At 40.3% G+C, this 21,835-nt stretch overlaps 1 protein-coding gene across 9 annotated transcripts in view; it reads right to left on the bottom strand.

Moving 5' to 3' along the window:
- The window catches only part of LOC115167796 (sodium channel protein type 8 subunit alpha), an 85,347-nt gene that overhangs the window by 45,935 nt on the left and 17,577 nt on the right, over positions 1–21,835 (bottom strand). For 6 of the 9 annotated variants that reach the window (XM_029722408.1, XM_029722411.1, XM_029722413.1 and 3 more), the window contains exons 3-6: positions 14,625–14,743; positions 11,510–11,599; positions 10,999–11,127; positions 9,999–10,090 (exon numbers count right to left, since the gene is read on the bottom strand). In XM_029722408.1, the coding sequence (XP_029578268.1) occupies positions 9,999–10,090; positions 10,999–11,127; positions 11,510–11,599; positions 14,625–14,743 (430 nt within the window). Of the gene's footprint in view, positions 1–9,998; positions 10,091–10,326; positions 10,419–10,998; positions 11,128–11,509; positions 11,600–14,624; positions 14,744–21,835 lie in introns of all 9 variants that reach the window. The other 3 variants (XM_029722409.1, XM_029722417.1, XM_029722416.1) reach the window with 1 other exon arrangement.

The raw sequence follows: 21,835 nt of genomic DNA, 5'->3' as shown, positions 1-21,835 counted from the left end.
CCTTCCAGAAGGACATCCATCTCTGCAGCACTCCACTAATCAGGCCTTTATGGTAGAGTGACCAGACAGAAGCCACTCCTCAGTAAAAGTCTCGACACCCCGCTTGGAGTTTGCCAAAAGGCACCTAAAGGATTTTCAAACCATGAGAAACAAGATTCTCTGGTCTGATGAAACCAAGATTAAACTCTTTGGCCTGAATGCCAAGGTCACGGCTGGAGGAAACCTGGCACCATCCCTACGGTGAAGCATGGTGGTGGCAGCATCATGCTGTGAGGATGTTTTTCAGCTGCACGGACTGGGAGACTAGTCAGGATCGAGGGAAAGATGAACGGAGCAAAGTACAGAGAGATCCTTGATAAAAACCTGCTCCAGATCGCTCAGAACCTCAGACTGGGGCGAAGGTTCACTTTCCAACAGGACAACGACCCTAAGCACATAGCCAAGACAACGCTTCGGGACAAGTCTCTGAATGTCCTTGAGTGGCCCAGCCAGAGCCCGGACTTGAACCCGACTGGAGAGACCTGAAAATAGCTGTGACGCGACATTCCCCATCCAACCTGACAGAGCTTGAGAGGATCTGCAGAGAAGAATGGGAGAAACTCCCCAAATACAGGTGTGCCAAGCCTGTAGCGTCATACCCAAGAAGACTCAAGGCTGTAATTGCTGCCAAAGGTGCTTCAACATATTATTTAGTAAAGGAGCAGAATACTTATGGAAATGTGCACTCAGCTTTTAATTTTACATTTGCAAAAATGTCTAAAAAAACGTTTTTTGGCTTTGTCATTATGGGGTATTGTTTGTAGATTGATGAGGGTAAAAAACGATTTAATCCATTTTAGAATAAGGCTGTAAAGTAAAATGTGGAAAAAGTCAAGGGGTCTGAATACTTTCCCGAATGCACTTCGTAAACTGATTACACAAAACATTAAGAACACCTGTTCTTTTCATGTCATAGACTGACCAGGTGAATCCAGGTGAAAGCTATGATCCCTTATTGATGTCACTTGTTAAATCCACTTCAATCAGTGTAGATGAAGGGGAGGAGACAGGTTAAATAATTATGTGTATGCCCTGAGACTGCCATTCAGAGGGTGGATGGGCAAGACAAAAAATATAAGTGCCTTTCAACGGGGTATGGTAGTAGGTGCCAGGCACACAGGTTTGTGTCAAGAATTGCAACGCAGCTGGGTTTTTTACGCTCAAGTTTCCCCTATGTATCAAGAATGCTCCACCATTCAGCCAACTTGACACAACTGTAGGAAGCATTGGAGACAACATGGGCCAACATCCCTGTGGAATGCTTTTGACACTTTGTAGAGTCCATACCTCCAACAAATTTAGACTGTTCTGAGGGCAAAAGGTTTGTGGGGGGTGGGGTCAAATCAATATTAGGAAGGTGTTCCTAATATTTGTTATACTCAGTGTATATCAAAAAGGTAAAATTGTCTCTAAGAAGGTGGGCTGAAAAACTGACATTTGGTTAAATCTTGGCAAATAGAATACTGAAAGTAGTTTCATTAACATAATCACAGAAATCCCACTTAAATTTACATTTCATTAGTTAAAGACAGTCAAAGTTTAGACAGATTTCAACAACTGAACACATACAACACATTTTAAAATACAAAACAAACAAGAAATATTAAAGAGCCATCCCCCTCTGTTCTGAGCTTCAGTATTGAAACTCAATGGCTTTATACAGTTAGTCAGAGAAAAATACGACACAGATAATATATCACTATTGAACCAGGAAGAGATATCACTATTGAACCAGGAAGAGACCTATAGTATCTTGCCTTTCAAAAGATTTGCACGTCTAGCCAGCAGGGCCAATGGTGGATTACACCTGAACCAGAGGGGGAGGACGAAACAAAACAGTGAAAATCCATAAGAAAGGAAGGAAAAGAAAGGAAGCACAGCAGCACAACACGGGGCCCATGATAAGAGGACAGAGGCACAAGCAGGCAAGGAAGTCGAAACCAACCACATGCAGGTCATTTAAACTCCAAGGCTGAACAGAAACAATTCAATGCCATTGCCACTCTGGGGCCTTTCCTTTCTTCTTTTTCTTGTATTTTAGTGTCGTTAGGTTGAAGCACAGACTCTTTCCCCTTCTTAGCCCAACCCTACTACAGCCAGACTCTTTCTCCAAACCTACAGCGCTTTACTGAAGACAGAATCATATTATTTTACCTTCAGGACAGGCATCATCCTCAGGCAGAACTCACAGTGGCTGAAGCAATGGGTCCATAAAGTGCAGGACGATTCCAAACATTTCCGTAAGCGGAATGTCTCTTACTCTTGAAACCGGAAAGTCCCCTCAAACATGGAACTGAGACCCCTGAGGGGCTTCTGTTGACTCTTTACATTAGGGGTTCTTAAACCTTTTCAGCTCGAAACGCAAATGTGAAATTGAACATCGGTGACCCAAATCGTCATCCAACAACCCAAATTAAGAACAAAATAGGGTGTGATTATAGATGTACTCTCATAACTCGCGACTCACCTCTCACATACCCAGGGCCCATTTTTGGTTTAGGCCAAGCCTGCACTAGTGGTACAACAGGCTTGGCCTCTCATTCTATAACATGTTCCCATCTTATGGTGTGTTCAAGACAGCTCGGAACTCAGAACTCGGAACAAGGAAATCTCAGAACTCTGACGTCAGTGCATTCAATAGAATTGGGAACTCTGAAAAAAACGAGCTCAGACTGTGAAAAAAGTTTTTAACTGTCATCCAACTTGGAATTACAAATCGGAAACTCTGGCATCTTCCTAGAGTCACGACTTCTCCGACATGAAGAGATCACTGACGACCCCATTTTTCATAGTCTGAGATGGTTTTTTTCCAGAGTCCCCAGTTGTCTTAAACGCAGCAAAAAACAAAACCACTACGATGCAGACGAGTGGCAAAAAAACGGACCACTAACAAGGCACCTAATCAATATATCGTTGACATAATAAGAAACAATTTCTTCTATATTTTCAGTGACGCTCCTGAGTGAATTTACTTCATACATAATAAAATCTATTTATTCTTAATGGCCTTGCCCGAATACCCATTTCTGCAGTCTAAATAGTAAGCATTTTGGGTATGCGAAAATAATGTATTTAGTATATAAAGTTTAAAAGAAAATGGTATGCTTTAAATGCCAGGAGATCCTAATCTTTTCGGCTTTTCATGCTATTGAGGAAGGGAATTGTCTTTTCATACCCACGTGTATTTGACAACAGCTGATAATCATCTGATAATCAGATAAGAGGACGCGCTATATCAAAATGAAGGAATGGTGGGAAACAACATTAGATGATGCATTCTAAGGAGGAACGTGGGCTATCTAACCCCCTGCCTATAATTCTCACAGAAACCACTTTATGTCACCAATTTCATTTGGAACACTTTCCCTGGCTGCCAAACCTCTTGCTCAGCTAATAATCTAATATTTTTCCTCAAAACAAAACATAAAAGTCATTCCAGCAAAATGATTGAGGTAAATGTATTTAATATTTCATAATTTAAGAAAAAGTCATATATAATCTAATTAAGTTATATATACACCATTAGGGGAGCCTAAAAATGTATAATTTACTTGTTTAATAAAGCAGTACAATTTAAGGTGAGAATGATTGGAGCAATCCAATGCAAGTCTATGGTACATAAATAAAAACATTTGGGGGACATGATTTGGTGCAGAAATGAAAGGAGGCTCCTTACACCCAAAACCTCATCATAGTGAGGATATATACAGTGCCTTCGGGAAGTGTTCAGACCCATTGACTTTTTCCACATTTTGTTACGTTACAGCCTTATTCTAAAATTGATTAAATAAAAAAAGATCCTCAGCAATCTACACACGATACCTCATAATAACAAAGCGAAAACAGGTTTTTTTATTTTCATTTTATTTACATATCTTATTTACATAAGTATTCAGACCCTTTGCTATGAGACTCGAAATTGAGCTCAGGTGCATCCTGTTTCCATTGATCATCCTTGAGATGTTTCTACAACTTGATTGTGGTCCACCTGTGGTAAATTCAGTTGATTGGACATGATTTGGAAAGGCACACACCTGTCTACATAAGGTCCCACAGTTGACAGTGCATGTCAGAGCAAAAACCAAGCCATGAGGTCAAAGGAATTGTCCGTAGAGCTCCGAGACAGGATTGTGTCGAGGCACAGATCTGGGGAAGGATACCAAAAAATGTCTGCAGCATTGAAGATCCCCAAGAACACAGTGGCCTCCATTATTCTTAAATGGAAAAAGTTTGGAACCACCAAGACTCTTCCTAGAGCTGGCCGCCCGGCCAAACTGAGCATACGGGGGAGAAGGGCATTGGTCAGGGAGGTGACCAAGAACTGGATGGTCACTCTGACAGAGCTCCAGAGTTGTGGAGATGGGAGAACGTTCCAGAAGGACAACCATCTCTGCAGCACTCCATCAATCAGGCCTTTATGGTAGAGTGACCAGATGAAAGCCACTCCTCAGGAAAAGGCACATGACAGCCTGCTTGGAGTTTGCCAAAAGGCACCTAAAGACTCTCAGACAATGAAAAACAAGATTCTCTGGTCTGATGAAACCAAGATTTAACTACTAGGCCTGAATGCCAAGCGTCATGTCTGGAGGATACCTGGCACCATCCCTATGGTGAAGCATGGTGGTGGCAGCATCATGCTGTGGGGATGTTTTTCAGAGGCAGGGACTGGGAGACTAGTCAGGATCGAGGCAAAGATGAACGGAGGTAAGTACAGAGAGATCCTTGATGAAAACCTGCTCCAGAGTGCTCAGGACCTCAGACTGGGGCGAAGGTTCACTTTCCAACAGGACAACAACCTTAAGCACACAGCCAAGACAACGCAGGAGTGGCTTCGGGACAAGTCTCTGAATGTCCTTGAGTAGCCCAGCCAGAACCCAGACTTGAACATGATCTCTGGAGAGACCTGAAAATAGCTGTGCAGCAACGCTCCCCATCCAACAAGACAGAGCTTGAGAGGATCTGCAGAGAGGAATGGGAGAAACTAGCCAAATACAGATGTGCCAAGCTTGTAGCGTTACACCCAAGAAGACTAGAAGCTGTATTCGCTGCCAAAGGTGCTTCAACAAAGTACTGAGTAAAGGGTCTAACCCCTTATGTAAATGTCATATTTTTTATAAATTAGCAAAAATGTCTACAAAACAGTTTTTGCTTTGACATTAGGGGGTATTGTGTGTAAATTGATGAGGGAAAAAAAATATTTCATACATTTTAGAATAAGGCAAAATGTGGAAAAAAGTCAAGAGGTCTGAATTTCCCAAAGGCACTGTATAGTAACGTGTGTTGCCATTTTGTTTCAATATTTGATTAAAATAAGATACCTACACTGTACAGGGGTTACCATGAATTTGACAGTAAAATGTGGTAATTCAAATTACATGGTATCAAAGTAAGTACTGTGTGATGACAGTATTTTACTGTAAGTACAAGGGATTGGTGCAAGCAGGTTGGCTGCTAAGTCAAGTGTTTACAAACATTACAGAATATTAATGAATATTTGGTGTTTATATCATATGAACTTCTAGAGGCCTTAACAAAGGCTTCCAAACTTGCAGCGACTACAGGGAAAACAAATCAAAAGGACATGACAAAATGCTCAACCATTTAAGGTTTAAGACGCTGCCACTCCAATCTGTCCCCTGTAAATGTTAAATTGATGGGGCACTATAACCACATATGAATGAAATTGGTACAAAATCGAAATAAAATATATAAAATATATTTCAATACACTAACTTTAACTCGACATAGGGGGAAAACGCTGCTTTTCTAAAAATATATATTTTATTAAACAACAAAAAATGTGTTAACAGTAGCCACTTACTTCCCTGCATAGTTTGTTTGCCTAAGCATAACCATCATCACATACTTAATTCTTACCAAACTTTACTTTTTTGAGCAAGCAATTAGACATTGTTCTTAAGGGGGGCAAGTTACCACAAGCTATCGATGAGTCTAGTATGTTGATATTTGTTGCTTACTGCATACATTTTTACTACACAGGACTTTCTAAAAAAGTATGTAGTATGATTAGCACACATTAAGTAGTTTTAGTAAGTGGTAGGCGAGACTTCGGACACGGCCATTGACTATTATCCAGACAGCGTTTACTTTAAATGAATCTGAGATAAATATTTGTTTATTTCTGGCACCTCACTGCTTTGACATCAACTGAGTTGTCAATACAACAGATTCCCCCAAAAATGTTACATCAAAATAAGAGAAAACAGCATTACTCTTTTCTATGAGAAGAACAATAACCCAGTGAGTAAACAGGTTAAAATGACATCATTACAACCAGAAACAGGTCATCATCATGTCATTTCATCATGAAGTTATCATTAGGTAAATTCAACCAGTTTGGCTCAGCTTTGCCTGCTGAGGATAAAGAACCACATTTGACCATCCTTCATATATCATATCATATACATTACCAGTAGAAAGTTTGGACACACCTACTCATTCAATGGTTTTTCTTTATTTGTAATATTTTCTACATTGTAGAATAATAGTGAAGACATCAAAACTATGAAATAACACATTTGGAATCATGTAGTAACCAAAAAAGTGTTAAACAAATCCAAATATATTTTAGATTTTAGATTCTTCAAAGTAGCCTGCCTTTGCCTTGATGACAGCTTTACACACTCTTGGCATTCTCTCAACCAGCTTCACTGGAATGCTTTTCCAACAGTCTTGCAGGAGTTCCCACATATGCTGAGCACTTGTTGGCTGCTTTTCCTTCACTCTGCGGTCCAACTCATCCCAAACCATCTCAATTGGGTTGAGGTCATCTGATGCAGCACTCCATCACTCGCCTTCTTGGTCAAATAGCCCTTACACAGCCTGGAGGTGTGTTGGGTCATTGTCCTGTTGAAAAACAAATGATAGTCCCACTAAGCGCAAACCAGATGTGATGCCGTATCGGTGCAGAACGCTGTGCTAGCCATGCTGGTTAAGTGTGCCTTGAATTCTAAATAAATCACTGACAGTGTCACCAGCAAAGCACCCCCAAACCATCACACCTCCTTCTCCATGCTTCACTGTGGGAACTACACATGCAGAGATAATCCGTTCACCTACTCTGCATCTCACAAAAACACGGCAGTTGGAACCAAAAATCTCAAATTTGGACTCCAGACCAAAGGACAGATTTCCACCGGTCTAATGTCCATTGCTCGTGTTTCTTGGCCCAAGCAAGTCTCTTGTTATTATTGGTGTCCTTTAGTAGTGGTTTCTTTGCAGCAATTCGACCATGAAATATTCAATGCTTCTCTTTTTTTAACTCTTGAGAAAAAAGTACAAACAAAAAAACACTTTCAGTGCATTCACACAGTCTCCCCTAAACAGTTGATGCTGAGATGTGTCTGTTACTTGAACTCCGTGAATAATTTATTTGGGTTGCAATCTGAGGTGCAGTTAAATCTAATGAACTTATCCTCTGCAGCAGAGGTAACTCTGGGTCTTCCTTTCCTATGGTGGTCCTCATGAGAGGCAGATTCATCATAGCGCTTGATGGTTTTTGCAACTGCACTTGAACAAACTTTCAAGTTCTTGACATTTTCAAGATTGACTGACCATGTCTTAAAGTAATGATGGAATGTCGTTTCTCTTTGCTTATTTGAGCTGCTCTTGCCATAATATGGACTTGGTCTTTTAGCAAATAGGGCTATCTTCTGTATACCTCCCCAACCATGTCAACAATTCCTTAAGAAGGAAAGAAATTCCACAAATTAACTTTTAACAAGGCATAGCTGTTAATTGAAATGCATTCCAGGTGACTACCTCATGAAGCTGGTTGAGAGAATGCCAAGAGTGTGCAAAGCTGTCATCAAGGTAAAGGGTGGATACTTTGAAGAACCTCAAATCTAAAATATATTTGGATTTGTTTAACACTTTTTTGGTTACTACATGATTCCATTTGTGCTATTTCATAGTTTTGATGTCTTCACTATTATTCTACAAACTGGAAAATAGTATAAATAAAGAAAAACCCTTCGAATGAATCGGTGTCTACAAACTTTTGACTGGTACTGTATGTACTGTAGGTACAGTATGAGTTGACTCAATTAAAGGTTAGCAGGTCATTCAGTCCCCCCATCAGCAGAAAATATGCTCGTGTTCTACTTTCTTGTCAAGTATTATTTCTAAAAATGTATCATCAAAATAAACAAAACAACAACCGAAAACTGGAAAAACAAACGATTTCAATGCCATTTTGATATCAGCCAAGCTTCTTGGTAGGCTAATACTGTAAAGCAAGTGACTAAAAAGCATCATGCAGCATAAAATATGTCCACAAACTAGGCTTGGCAGTCTTCATCAATAATAGATATATTCACAGCTATATATATAGAGAGTTCACAGCCATACGTTCCGAGACGCCACTTTTTCCTCCATAGCGATTATTAAGTGATTATTAATGCTTCCGTTTGTGCTGTTTATTTATTTAATTTCTCTTGTTTTTTTGTATTTTACCCCCTTTTTTCTCCCCAATTTCATGATATCCAATTGCGATCTTATCTTGCAACTCCCCAACGGGCTGGGGAGAGGCGAAGGTCGAGTCATGCGTCCTCCGAAACATGACCTGCCAAACCGCGCTTCTTAACACCCGCCAAACCCGGAAGTCAGTCGCACCAATATGTCGGAGGAAACACCGTTCAACTGACGACCGAAGTCAGCCTGCAGGCACCCTGCCCGTCACAAGGAGTCGCTAGACCGCGATGAGCCAAGTAAAGCCCGCCCGGACAAACCCTCCCCTAACCCGGACAACGCTGGGCCAATTGTGCGCCGCCCTACCGGACTCCCGGTCACAGCTGGTTGTGACACAGCCCGGAATCGAACCTGGGTCTGTAGTGACGCCTCAGACCTTAGACCACTGCGCCACTTGGGAGGCTGTTTATTCTGATAGTTTTCAAAACCTATTAAGACGTCCAGTGAAAGCAGATATGCAATTTGTTGAAGCTACAACACGTTATCCAGAATGCTAATCACCAAAAAAAAGTCTGTTCAATTCGCTGCTCTGTTTTGCTTGTTTACAGTGGGTAATTTCATAGGTCATTTGTCGGAGGTGCTCTCGTATTGTTACATCAACACCAACAATTCAAGAATAAAGTTCTATATGGAGGCTAACATGGCAGCCGTTCTAAAACCTGGTCTAACTCTCTATATATATGTTTCTGGATATATTCTGTGGGCTGTCGCTAAGAGCTATGTCAGCTCTCAACTTGACGTCAACATATTCTAGCTTTCGTCTTCAAGTCGGATACATAGAGTAAAATTCGGAAATGTCCATCCTTTGTAATAAATAATATAAATGGATTTGGTTAATTGAATCTTTTCTTCCAAGCCAATTATCAAGTTATTTTTGTATTATATGAATAATTATCTTCATCTTCCGAAAAACCTGGAGGCTTTTTCCAATGGTAAAAGTACTATGGATGAGCTTTACTGTAGCTGATGAGCTCAACTGTCTTCGACAAAGTGTATAGTACAGTGAATTAGGAAAGGTTAGTTAACTATAAGCTATTCCTTATGATAAGCTAAAGAAAAATGTAGCCCATATATAATCAACATATATATTTGACTTTGTCTCTGGTTGTATTCTAGTGATATGCTATCGGACTGGTACTGTCAGTGTCCTTTTCTTTATAATAGCCATTTGCAGTGGCTTACAGCTATTTCTGAGGAGAACCAAAGCTGCCTTAGAAACTAGAGCCTTATTTAGGATGAGAGTTTTAGTAGAAGAGAGTGCAGACACGTTGGAGGGCCCTGGAGTAGACTGCAAAGCCTATCAAAAATGTATTAGTACCATTTTTGATAATTTTGGAAAAAAATAAATAAAAATGATTATTATTTCCAAATCTTTTTTTTGTTGCTTAAAAATTATAATAATAGTGAGTATAAGAAAAGTAAAAGGGTGAGATATAAGTATCAGCCTTAGTGTTTAAACTGAATCTCACCTGGTATGACAGAGATAGTTTTCAATGCTCGGAGAACTCTGAATGTTCTCAGCGCAGAGACATTGCCCAGGTCCACAAACTCTGTTATATATCTGTAAACAGGGGAAGGATCACACACAAACAAACACCAATGACAAAACCACACGCAAGAGCACCACAACACCACCACGCACGCTACGCACGCACCGAACCAGGAAGTAACCACGACGCCACTCACAGAGCCTGTCCACTGAAGGGGAGGAAAGGAAAAAGGAAAGAAAAAACACGACCCACAATACACCTAACACTGACCCCATGGACCAAACCCCAATCCCCCATCCTGTCTTACCTGGAATTACAGAAATAGTTTTCAATGCCCTCAACACTCTGAACGTGCGCAGAGCTGAGACATTGCCTAGGTTTACAAACTCTGTTATATACCTGCAGAATCAAATCAAAGTTACAAACTCTTGTTATTTACACACAGATACAATCACAAATGTAGTGGTTCAACAGAAACACTCTTCTTGATGTTTAAGACATTAAAAGCCCAAGTCGCTGAACTAGTTCTACGTATCATCAAAAACATGGTAGCATACAGTTATAAATAGTTAGCGTTATAGTTAGTATGTAAAAATGTCATGTATTAGTAACTATACATCTAAATACATCTATATCATGTCAAATCCAACATGGTGAGAGCAAATTGAAAGAGAAAAATGGAGACTTGAGTGAGTAAGAGAGAGACAGAGAGAGAGAGAGAGAGAGAGAGAGAGAGAGAGAGAATGAGAAAATGGGGGAGAGATAAGGAAGTATGCAGGAACAGTCAGGAACCTTCTGAAAACACCTGATTGAACCACTTTCCCAAAGTAAAGAGAAAGAAAGAAAGACTGGACAGTTCTGGACAGTAAAAATAACTTGAGATGTATTTATGCTCTACTCAATGATCTCACACAGTAATAATGCTAAGTATTTCTTATAAGAAGGACCAGGTAGGTATGTATAGGAGTCTGATACTTACGCCATAGAAATGACCATGAAATCCAGCCAGTTCCATGGATCCCTTAGGAATGTAAACCCATCTATACAGAATCCTCGAGCGACAATTTTTACAAGAGATTCAAACGTATAAATCCCTGTGAACGTGTACCTGGAAGACAGAAGCATGGAAGCATGATCAGAATTAGCAAATTATCAAATCCATGAACAAGAAAGAGTTTTTATCTGTTGAAATGATACACTGGTAATACACTAAGGCATCGTCCGAATACCCAACTTGCGTTCTAAATAGAACATTTTATAGTATGTGGAATTGAGTATGGCCTAATTGGCAGGATTTAATTTTATTACACGGTATGTAGTTTTAGTAAGTAGTCGGCAAGAAAGATTTCAGACACAACCTACGACTTTTAGTGCGGTTAGTAATACACCAATGATAAAATTAACCTTATGTTGGTTGAGACATGAATAATAAACTTGTGCTAGTTTTTACTATGTACTTGTGTAGATAAATATACTAAACGTGTACTTACTCTACTTGTTTGGACCACTCAGGAGGATCACTAAAAGTCATGAATATACAGTTGGTCAAAATAGTACACATAATGATCATGCTGAAAAGAGTGGGGAAACGAATTAAGGAAAAGTCCAGAGATTCACAGTGGGAAACAAACCAAAAATGTCATCCAAAACAGTTTACTAACTATCAGATTACGTTTGATGGTAATTTTCCACTCAGTTCATGCAGATTATGCACACTCTTTTCACTATCTCTCATAGGAATATTACTATATGGATGATTCGACAGAAGTGGTGCAAATTGCAGTCCCACCCCAAAAAAACTATTAAAAAAAACAGACATTTATTTACATCATGATACAGTACTGTATGGTCTAATTCAACCAACGGCTATTACAAACATATTGTTAAATTCAAATAGTACAAAGTCATTGTTTATACACCTATTTCTATTGAGCGGTGGCTGTGCATGGCTCTCTGTTACTTCTTCGCTATGTTTCGGTAGCGACAAATTTTGTGGGGCGGTAAGGAATTCAGGTAAATATTTCAAATATGCAATACAAACAAAGTGTGTGAGTAGTATAAATTATATATTGGAAGACGTGTGCTGAAAGTTTGGGAAAAATAGGATCCAAAATGTATTATTCTTTGCACCCCTTCTGTAGAATGACCCATATCCTACTACTGTAGTACTACTGAACCATACTACTACATACTAGAAATACAGATTTAGGATCTTAATTTGATCACCCTGTTGCAGGAGAACTTTCCTGCAATGCAGGATATTTAAAACTTGTAGTGTATGTGACGATTAAAAAGGCTTCTGAAGTTTGTAATTTCCATTTTGAAAATTCATCCCCTACAAAAAATGTCCATTAATTATAATTTCCTGTTGCAGCAGGATAATGTTCCTGCTGTAGCAAACTGGCTCAAATTAAGATCCTACATCTGTAGAACTATTCATACATCTGCAAAAATCAAGAATGAACACATCAAATCTAGCTAACAGCATATCCTAAAGGACGTTCATAGTAGATGAACTTAACTGAAATACTAGTACAATGGGTTAAGTGTGTCCACAGGTCACATATAGGTTCCCTCTAAAACCATTGTTTCCCATGAAATATGTATCTAACGTATAGGTGGTGGGAGTGGACAGCACCCTATTCCCTTTATAGACCCCTATGGGCCCTGGTCAAACATAGTGCACTATAATGGTGCCATTTGGGATGTAACCATGAACCATACTGCACTATACCTTTCAAGACTAACAAGACTTCACCACAGGAAAAAATATGTGGTTGTGTGAAGGAAACGCCAATGTCAGCAGTAGAGCAACCAGGGATGTATTTCAATACTCTAAAGTGACTTCCTCTCCTCTATGTCTCCTTTCCTTTATCTGCACTGATCTCAAAACAGACCATGTGGAAATCAAAACGGAGTCCACCTAGGATTGAATTACATCTCACCTGTCTAGTGGTTTAATGACAAAGAGAAGAGAAGAGACCAGTAGGAGACAAGGAGAGGACACATCTTTAGACTAGCGAGATGCAGCCCCGATGTGTCAGCAGACCCACATGGCAGGCTGCGATTGGTGCTGAGTGGGACGTCCAATCTAGGAAGTGACTGACATGATCAAACTACTCAAGACAGGATTAACCTTGAAGTAGTAGGCCTTATAGTACCTACACATTGGATGATTTCAATAACTAAGACTCATCAGGAGTCTTAGTTATAAGACTCATCACAAAACGTCTACCAGTATGAGTGCTGATCTAGGATCAGGTCCTCCCTGTCCATATATTTGTATTCATTATAACTTAAAACTGACACGAGATCAGCACTCCTAGTCTGAGAAGCTTTATGACTTTGAGCCCTGGATTTGTGTGACTGTTAAAATAGCAGCAACCCCACTGAAAAACCAAAGCAACCCCCATATTAATTTCACTCTCAAATCTCAAAAGTAATCCTTCAAAACAGATTGTCTGTGGTATACGAGCACAATCTCTTGTGGGTGCATGGATGGATTGTGGGTCAAACACACATTTTGTTTGTTTGATATAGACTGGATAGACTGGATATGTCTATACGTCTACCTGTCGAGTCTGTAGCGATATATGATGTCTATAAGTCAGTGCCCAGGTCAGGATCACGAATGAGGATCAGTTTCAGTGCTATTTTCAGCATCTTAATACATCAATGGATGTAGGATGTACGGACTAAGCCATCTGACCTCCTCTTATATTGGTAGACAATAGCTATCCCTTCTTCTAACACCTAAAGACCGGATGTGACATCATTATTAGTCAGAGTTCCCTCCCCCTTCTCCATGGCCGAGAGTCATCCTGATGAAATAATACATTATAAGGGGGTCCTTTACCATAACAAGTCTTAATACATTATAACTGAATAATACTGGATTAATACCTGCATTCTTATCGAAGTCACTCTTACACTAGCCCTCCACTCCTCCCCTCTCCCAATTTAGCAATCTGCTCTGATCAGTTCCGTAAGCATAAACCCAGGTATGTCTACGTTACCTAAGGTTTCTGTGGAAATCATTGGGTGCTAGCCTGGGTTAATAGATACTAGAAGTCTCCCAAAAAAAGGAAAGAAGAAAAGGTAATCCCTCTTTTTAGAAGACTTTAGAAGCCCCTCTACAAGGGGGCTTAGTAAGAGGGTTTATGGTTGTCAGGTTAAGGATTGATTAAATGTAAAACCATACATGTAATCTTTCCAAGATTAAGGATCATCTACTTTGGAATTTACCCATTCTCATTGGTGGTTTAATCTTAAATTTAAAGAGCATATCCATGTATTTTTCCCCACTGTAGTTAACAGTCTTGCCCTTGCTGATATCTGCATCTTTCAGACTCTATAGCGCTGACTGTGTGTCCAAAAACTTCACCCTGGCTTATTCCATATAGTGCACTATAAAGGGAATAGGGTGCCATTTTGAACATCGACCCATGACATGATACAGTCTATACTACCTACACCGAAGCAGTAGTCATATGAACAGTAATAGCAGCATGCAGCAGAAACAGAAGGAGCAACATCATAGTAAATACTCTAAATGAATAGGTAAGACTGTTGTCTCTCCTGGTAGGACACCATTTGAAAGGATATGAATGTATCAAAATTTTTATAGCTATTCGCCTGAAAAGATTAAAAGGACTTATGATGTACAAGGCAGGGTTGGCACTAAAGCGGAAGATTGTCTTCCCTCTGTTTAGCACTATGAATGTCTGTGGAGAGAAGAAACAAAGAGAAAGGGATCAAGAGAAACAGAGAAGTGAAATATTGAAGTAATAATTTAAGGCATGCACACCCAAAATAGCTATAGGTGGTTCATCCATCCATATGTGCTCACAAAAATGTCAGATAAAACATAGTCTACAACATACATCATTCCAAACTTGTATGTATAATATAGATATTCATCTATTATTTGAACAGAAAATTCCCAATACTAGTATTCTATTCTACCAGAATAAATACTGTCGGTTTTGTGTAAAAAAAAACACCTTTCACTAACAAAAAGCATAAATCTATAATTTTCTAATTCTCCACCTTATCTTACATCAGATCAACATAGGTAAACTACAGGTTTGAAATACTGTACTATGCAACATCCTGAAAATGGCCACCAAGCAAACTCGACGCAGGGCAGGCAGCCTCTAATCTCTGGGTTTTACACATCAGCCCCTGTCACCCAATCATAACGGGAAATGTGCAGTGTGTAGAGAAATGTCCTGTCGTAATGTTTCAGCTCCTGCCTCTACGTTGTGTCCTGCCCTGCCTGCCGTTGATGGCTGTAGTGGTTTTGAAAGGAGTGGAAGCAAGCAGAGGGACCGACGGAGGAGGAAGGGGCTGGCAAACCTCTTTCAGCAGATAACCTCATAATTGTTTCAATAAAACATGACAATTTCCATGAAACTTTAATGAGACCCTGTGTGCATTTGCAAAAGTGATATGTACCCTTGTGCTTTTAACAAGACAAGGCTTCCCTGCATTACGCCTTGCAGAGCATAGACCACGGACCAGTGTTTTAGCCCAAAGACAGAAGAGAGGAGATGAGAGGAGAGAGTGTCCCAGCCCCATTGGGAGACCTGAAACTGGGCTCCCCATCTAGTCTTTCACTGAGAGGAGACGAGAAGAGAGAAGATAAAGAAAGAGAGGCCATATACTGCGCTCACACTATATCATCCTCAGCTGACATGCTCTAACATGCACTTTTGTATACATCCTGTACAGTTATGTATGAAATATTGTACAGTTATTATAGAAAAGTGCTATGGGGAATAATACTGTACAAGACACAGGATGGAAATCAAAACACACCCATATGACTTGACTTGTTTCAGTCACATGGCTAGCAGACCTTCATTTGATTGCAATTCAAATCAGATCCTGATGTAAGTAAGGCAGGGTTGAGTGATGTTGAGTAAGTCATTAACTACAGTACAGTGCTAACTCCTGGAGCTGTACTGTATGTACAGTATCAGTCAAAAGTTTGGACACACCTACTCATTCAAGGGTTTTTCTTTATTTTTCTATTTTCTACATTGTAGAATAATAGTGAAGACATCAAAACTATGAAATAACACATATGGAATCATGTAGTAACCAAAAAAGTGTTAATCAATCACAAAAGTGTTAATCAAAGTAGCCACCTTTTGCCTTGATGACAGCTTTGCACACTCTTGGCATTCTCTCAACCAGCTTCACCTGGAATGCTTTTCCAACAGTCTTGAAGGAGTTCCCACATATGCTGAGCACTTGTTGGCTGCTTTTCCTTCACTCTGCGGTTCAACTCATCCCAAACCATCTCAATTGGGTTGAGGTCAGGTGAAAAGGTTGAATGAGGTGTGTCCAAACTTTTGACTGGTACAGCGGCATTAATGCTATCATATATTCTGAACATTACAAGCCAACCGCACAGGTCCAGCTATAGTGTGATACACTTGAACATGTACCAATTGCCATTTAGATATGCCAAGAATACCAATACGACATTACAGTGGAAAGAAGCAGTTGCTTGGGCTACATATGCACTTACGTGTAAGGAGAGACACATTTATGAACAAACACACTACAGATATGCACACAAACACACACACAGACACCACACCACCAACACACAGTCTCACACAGACACACCCGCATGCAAGAGTCCTTTTTGTAATGCATGACTAAACTGCTGCAAAGCTACTGAAAATTTGATTATCCAGAGGAACAGGGAGAGAGGCAGGCAGACCGAAAGGCTCTGGGCAGGCTAGAAGCAACTGCAGCAGCAGTAGCAGTAGACTAGGTAGAGAGAGAGAGGGGGGGGGGCAGGACAGAGGGAAGGCTGTAGAGTGGCGAAGGAGCGGTAAAGAAAGTCAGAGTGAGGAGGAGGGGGATGGGTGGGAGAGAGAGAGAGAGAGAGAGAGAGAGAGAGAGAGAGAGAGAGAGAGAGAGAGAGAGAAAGCAGTAGCTCAAACGCTGTAGCTCCAGGGTTAGTGCTATCTGGAATCCTTTGCGATGTCCCTACCCTAAACCCTAACCTAACCTTAAGCATAACTCTTATCTAACCCTAATATCCTCCACCCATATCATTTTAAATGTCAACTTTAATGGGGTAACGTCAGAGTTGGGACGTCCCAAGGATTCCTGATAGCATTGACCGTAGCTCCAGTCACCAGGCACTAGGCAGAGCAGAAGAGGGTTGTTTGCAGTAGCAGCAGCAGCAGCAGAAGCAGCAGGATATGCATCCGAAGGACAGCAGTGGCCATTTAACCTGTTAAACTAGCCGGGCTAGCTGCTCAGTGCTTACATCCTCAATTCAACTCTTCTTCAATCAATCAATCCATCCATCCGCTACCCAGCCACCACACCCCTATGTCATTCACTCTCTCAGTTTCCATATGTCAAGCATCCTCTCTCTGTTTTTTTAATTCACCTAATTCCATTGTGGTCCTCTCTATGCAACATGGACTCAGAGGTAGACGTAACATAGTAAACATACATTTGGGACTCTCTAATTAGTATGATATGTTACGTTTCATATGGCATGTATTAATTTGTGGATCTCCATCATCCATTTCGTATGATATGTTACGAATTACATTTCATATGATATCTTACAACTTCCAAATTCATACAATATGTTACGAATTGGCAGAACATCTGATATGTTAGAAATGGCAATTCGTTGCGGCTAACGTTAGCTAGGTGGCTAATGTTTGCTAGGCTAGGGGTTAGGGTTACGGGTTAAGGTTAGGGTTCCTTCACTCTGCGGTTCAACTCATCCCAAACCATCTCAATTGGGTTGAGGTCAGGTGAAAAGGTTGAATGAGGTGTTTTGACTGGTTATGGGAACGTTTTGACTGGTTATGGGAACGTTGATAATTGGCTGAGCAAATACATAATTTTAAGTTGACAACATTTTGGTAGTTGGCATTGCAAATGGCGGCGGCGTCTCCGAAGTTTTAAAGTAACTTTCCAGTGAAAATCCAACTTTTAAAATGTAGTATTTTGTTGACTCATACCCAAATAATTTAATTGACTCATCTTATATTCGTATTTGTGGCCAAAGCATAAATTGGACAAAAAACGAATTGGTCTTTTGACCAAACACATCAAATCTTTTTCAGGGCTGATCTGATTGGTCAAAAAAACAATTAGTGAGAAAATAAATCAGAATTGGGCTGCCTGTGTGGCCAAACAAACCGCTTCAAAAATGCTATTTCCTCAGAGAATTATATCATCCTCCATCAATCAGCAGTCTACACACATTCATATTTTTAATGACTGGTATACATCCACACCATTCTGTTTTTGGGGTACGCCCACACCATCCAAACACAGAAAAGCTGTGGTATTTCATAGAAATTTGGAAACAATGGCCAGTTACTTTAAAGCTACAGTAATTTGCAGCAATTGCCATGGGGCTATAAAGAAAATGTGGAGTTTTAAAGCTAAATTCCTGCAATTCTGCCATGGCTTATGCCATGTTCTTATGCTATCTGAGTGACTCAAACATAATAACTAAATCAATTGGGGGCGATATGCCATGATATTTTTTATAATTTTAGATTCTCCCTGACTATCTAGTTTCTATTTTGGTGATTGTTAGTTTTCAAAGATTATGTTACTTAAAATATATAACTTTTCTACATACTTTATGTCTGGTTTTAAGTTTACACTTAAATGTTTTACCATCCGCCGCTGATAAATGAACATAGGGGAAACACTGATTGAATAGCACATGGTTACATCTGTATCGTTGTTGTTTCAAGTCCGATGCGCTTCGAAATGTTGTTACATTTGTAGAATTTGATGGGAGCTCATAACAAGCAAAGTTATTTGTAGAATTTTACTTCGCCTATGAGAACCATTAGCACAGGCAAGTCTGATTAGGCTTAGCTGTACCACAGCCTCTGCCATCGATAGAAACAAACGGAGTATGGCTTTGTGTCAGTGGTTGCACCTTTACAATGCAGAAAACCACTTGTCTCTAGCTCAAACCATTCAAAATGCACTTACAGTTGACCTATTTTACCTGAGCTATAAAAAAAAAATTCTAGCATGGATTCGCGGGACGCTCTTAAAGGGTTACTCACAAATTATCACAATAAATAAGGAATTATGAAAATAGTTTGAATAAATCTATTAATCTATTAAAAAAAACATTTGTCACAGAAAATAGATGATTGTAAGTCATTATAACTTCATGAGGTATCATGAAAAAAATGACCTTTAAGAGGAATATATTAGTTAAAGTAGACAAACAATTATGCATATTTTTTCGTCATGAAGTTAATTTACGAAAATCACTATTTTACAAGCTATCTTGCTAGCTAACATTAGCCAGCTACTTATACATTTAGTTTGCTATATGGGTGTTTGACATTTGTATGAATTGTAATTCATTTTTTAGGTACTCCTGAGCAAACCAGCAAACCATCTTGGGAAACCCAGTGGATGTAAAGAATGTAGCTAAAGCATTTAATGTTACTGAAAATTGAATAAAACAATTTTGTAAGCTTGCCTTGCTGTTCATAAAAAAGTCTGACTTTCTATCGTTAACATTAGAGATTGAAGATATCTGTCAAGCAATGCAGCTGAAATAATGTCAACTAGCTAACTATTTTTGCTTATTGTGTAGTGGAGGATAAAAATACCTTTATGCCTATGGATGCATAGCAATGTAGCCAATATGTGTAGGGACCCTAAAATGTTTGGTATAAATAAACTCAGCAACTTCAGGACCTTGTCTTTCAAAGATAATTCGTAAAAATCCAAATAACTTCACAGATCTTCATTGTAACTATTTCCCATGCTTGTTCAATGAACCATAAAAAAATGAATGAACATGCACCTGTGGAACGGTCGTTAAGACACTAACAGCTTACAGACGGTAGGCAATCAAGGTCACAGTTATGAAAACTTAGGACACTAAAGAGGCCTTTCTACTGACTCTGAAAAACACCAAAAGAAAGATGCCCATGGTCCCTGCTCATCTGCATGAACGTGCCTTAGGCATGCTGCAAGGAGGCATGAGGACTGCAGATGTGGCCAGGGCAATAAATTGCTATGTCTGTACTGTGAGACGCCTAAGACAGCGCTACAAGGAGACAGGATGGACAGCTGATCGTCCTCACAGTGGCAGACCAAGTGTAACAACACCTGCACAGGATCAGTACATCCGAACATCACACCTGCGGGACAGGTACAGGATGAAACAACAACTGCCCGAGTTACACCAGGAACGCACAATCCCTCCATCAGTGCTCAGACTGTCCGCAATAGGCTGAGAGAGGCTGGACTGAGGGCTTGTAGGCCTGTTTTAATGCAGGTCCTCACCAGACATCAACCTCAACAACGTCGCCTATGGGCACAAACCCATCGATGCTGGACCAGACAGGACTGACAAAAATTGCTCTTCACTGACGAGTCGCGGTTTTGTCTTACCAGGAGTGATGGTCGGATTTGCGTTTATCGTTCAAGGAATGAGCGTTACACCGAGGCCTGTACTCAGTTGTTGAATCTTGTTATGTTCATATAAATATTTACACATGTTAAGTCTGCTGAAAATAAACACAGTTGACAGTGAGAGAACGTTTCTTTTTTTTATGAGTTTATTAGTTCAGAACAGTGGTTTTAATTTTTTATTGGTTCCACTGGTTAATCATTAATCCCCAAGAAATTGCAGAAAATGACTGAGTGAAGGAAATGCGACTGTTACATGTCAAACTGCTATTATGGAATGTCCTTATTCAGTACTACTCTACTTTGAACAATCAGCCTCCACTCTTCTGGGGAGGCTTTCCAGTAAATGTTGGAATATTAGTGAGGTCGGGCACTGATTGATATTGGCTCGCAGTCTGCATTCCAATTCATCCCAAAGGTGTTCAATAGAGTTGAGGTCAGGGCTCTGTGCAGGCCAGTCAAGTTCTTCCACACCGATCTCGACAAACCATTTCTGTATGGACCTTTGTGCACAAGGGCATTGTCATGATGAAACAGGAACGGGCCTTCCCAAACTGTTGCCACAAAGTTGGAAGCACAGAAGACTCTAGAATGTCATTGTATGCTGTAGCATTAAGATTTCCCTTCACTGGAACTAAAGGACCTAGCCCGAACCATGAAAAACAGCCCCAGACCATTATTCCTCCTCCAACCACCAAACCTTACAGTTGGCACTATGCATTGAGGCAGGTAGCATTCTCCTGACATTGGCCAACCCCAGATTCGTCCGTTGGACTGCCAGATGGTGAAGCGTGATTCATCACTTCAGAGAACGCGTTTCCACTGCTCCAGAGTCCAATGGCGGCGAGCTTTACACAATTCTAGCCGACGCTTGGCATTGCGCATGGTGATCTTAGGCTTGTGTGCAGCTGTTCGACCATGGAAACCAATTTCATGAAGCTCCCGACGAACAGTTCATGTGCTGACGTTGCTTCCAGAGGCAGTTTGGAACTCGGTAGTGACTGTTGCAATTGAGGACAGACGATTTTTACGCTCTACGCTCTTCAGGACTCAGCAGTCCCCTTCTGTGAGCTTGTGTGGCCTTGACGTTGTTGGTCCTAGACGTTTCCACTGCACAATAACAGCACTTACAGTTGACTAGAGCAGCTCTAGCAGGGAAGAAATTTGATGAACTTACTTGTTGGAAAGGTGGCATTATATGACGGTGCCACATTGAAAGTCACTGAGCTCTGCAGTTAGGCCATTTTACTGCAAATGTTTAGCTATGGAGATTGCATGGGTGTATGCTCAATATTATACACCTGTCAGCAACGGGTGTGGCTGAAATAGCCGAATCCACAAATTTGAAGGGGTGTCCACATACT

The sequence above is a fragment of the Salmo trutta genome, chromosome 30 (genome assembly GCF_901001165.1).
Source record: "Salmo trutta chromosome 30, fSalTru1.1, whole genome shotgun sequence".
Lineage (NCBI taxonomy): Eukaryota > Metazoa > Chordata > Actinopteri > Salmoniformes > Salmonidae > Salmo > Salmo trutta.
The sequence above is the reverse complement of the archived record's forward strand: the minus strand, read 5'-3'. Positions and strand labels throughout refer to the sequence as shown.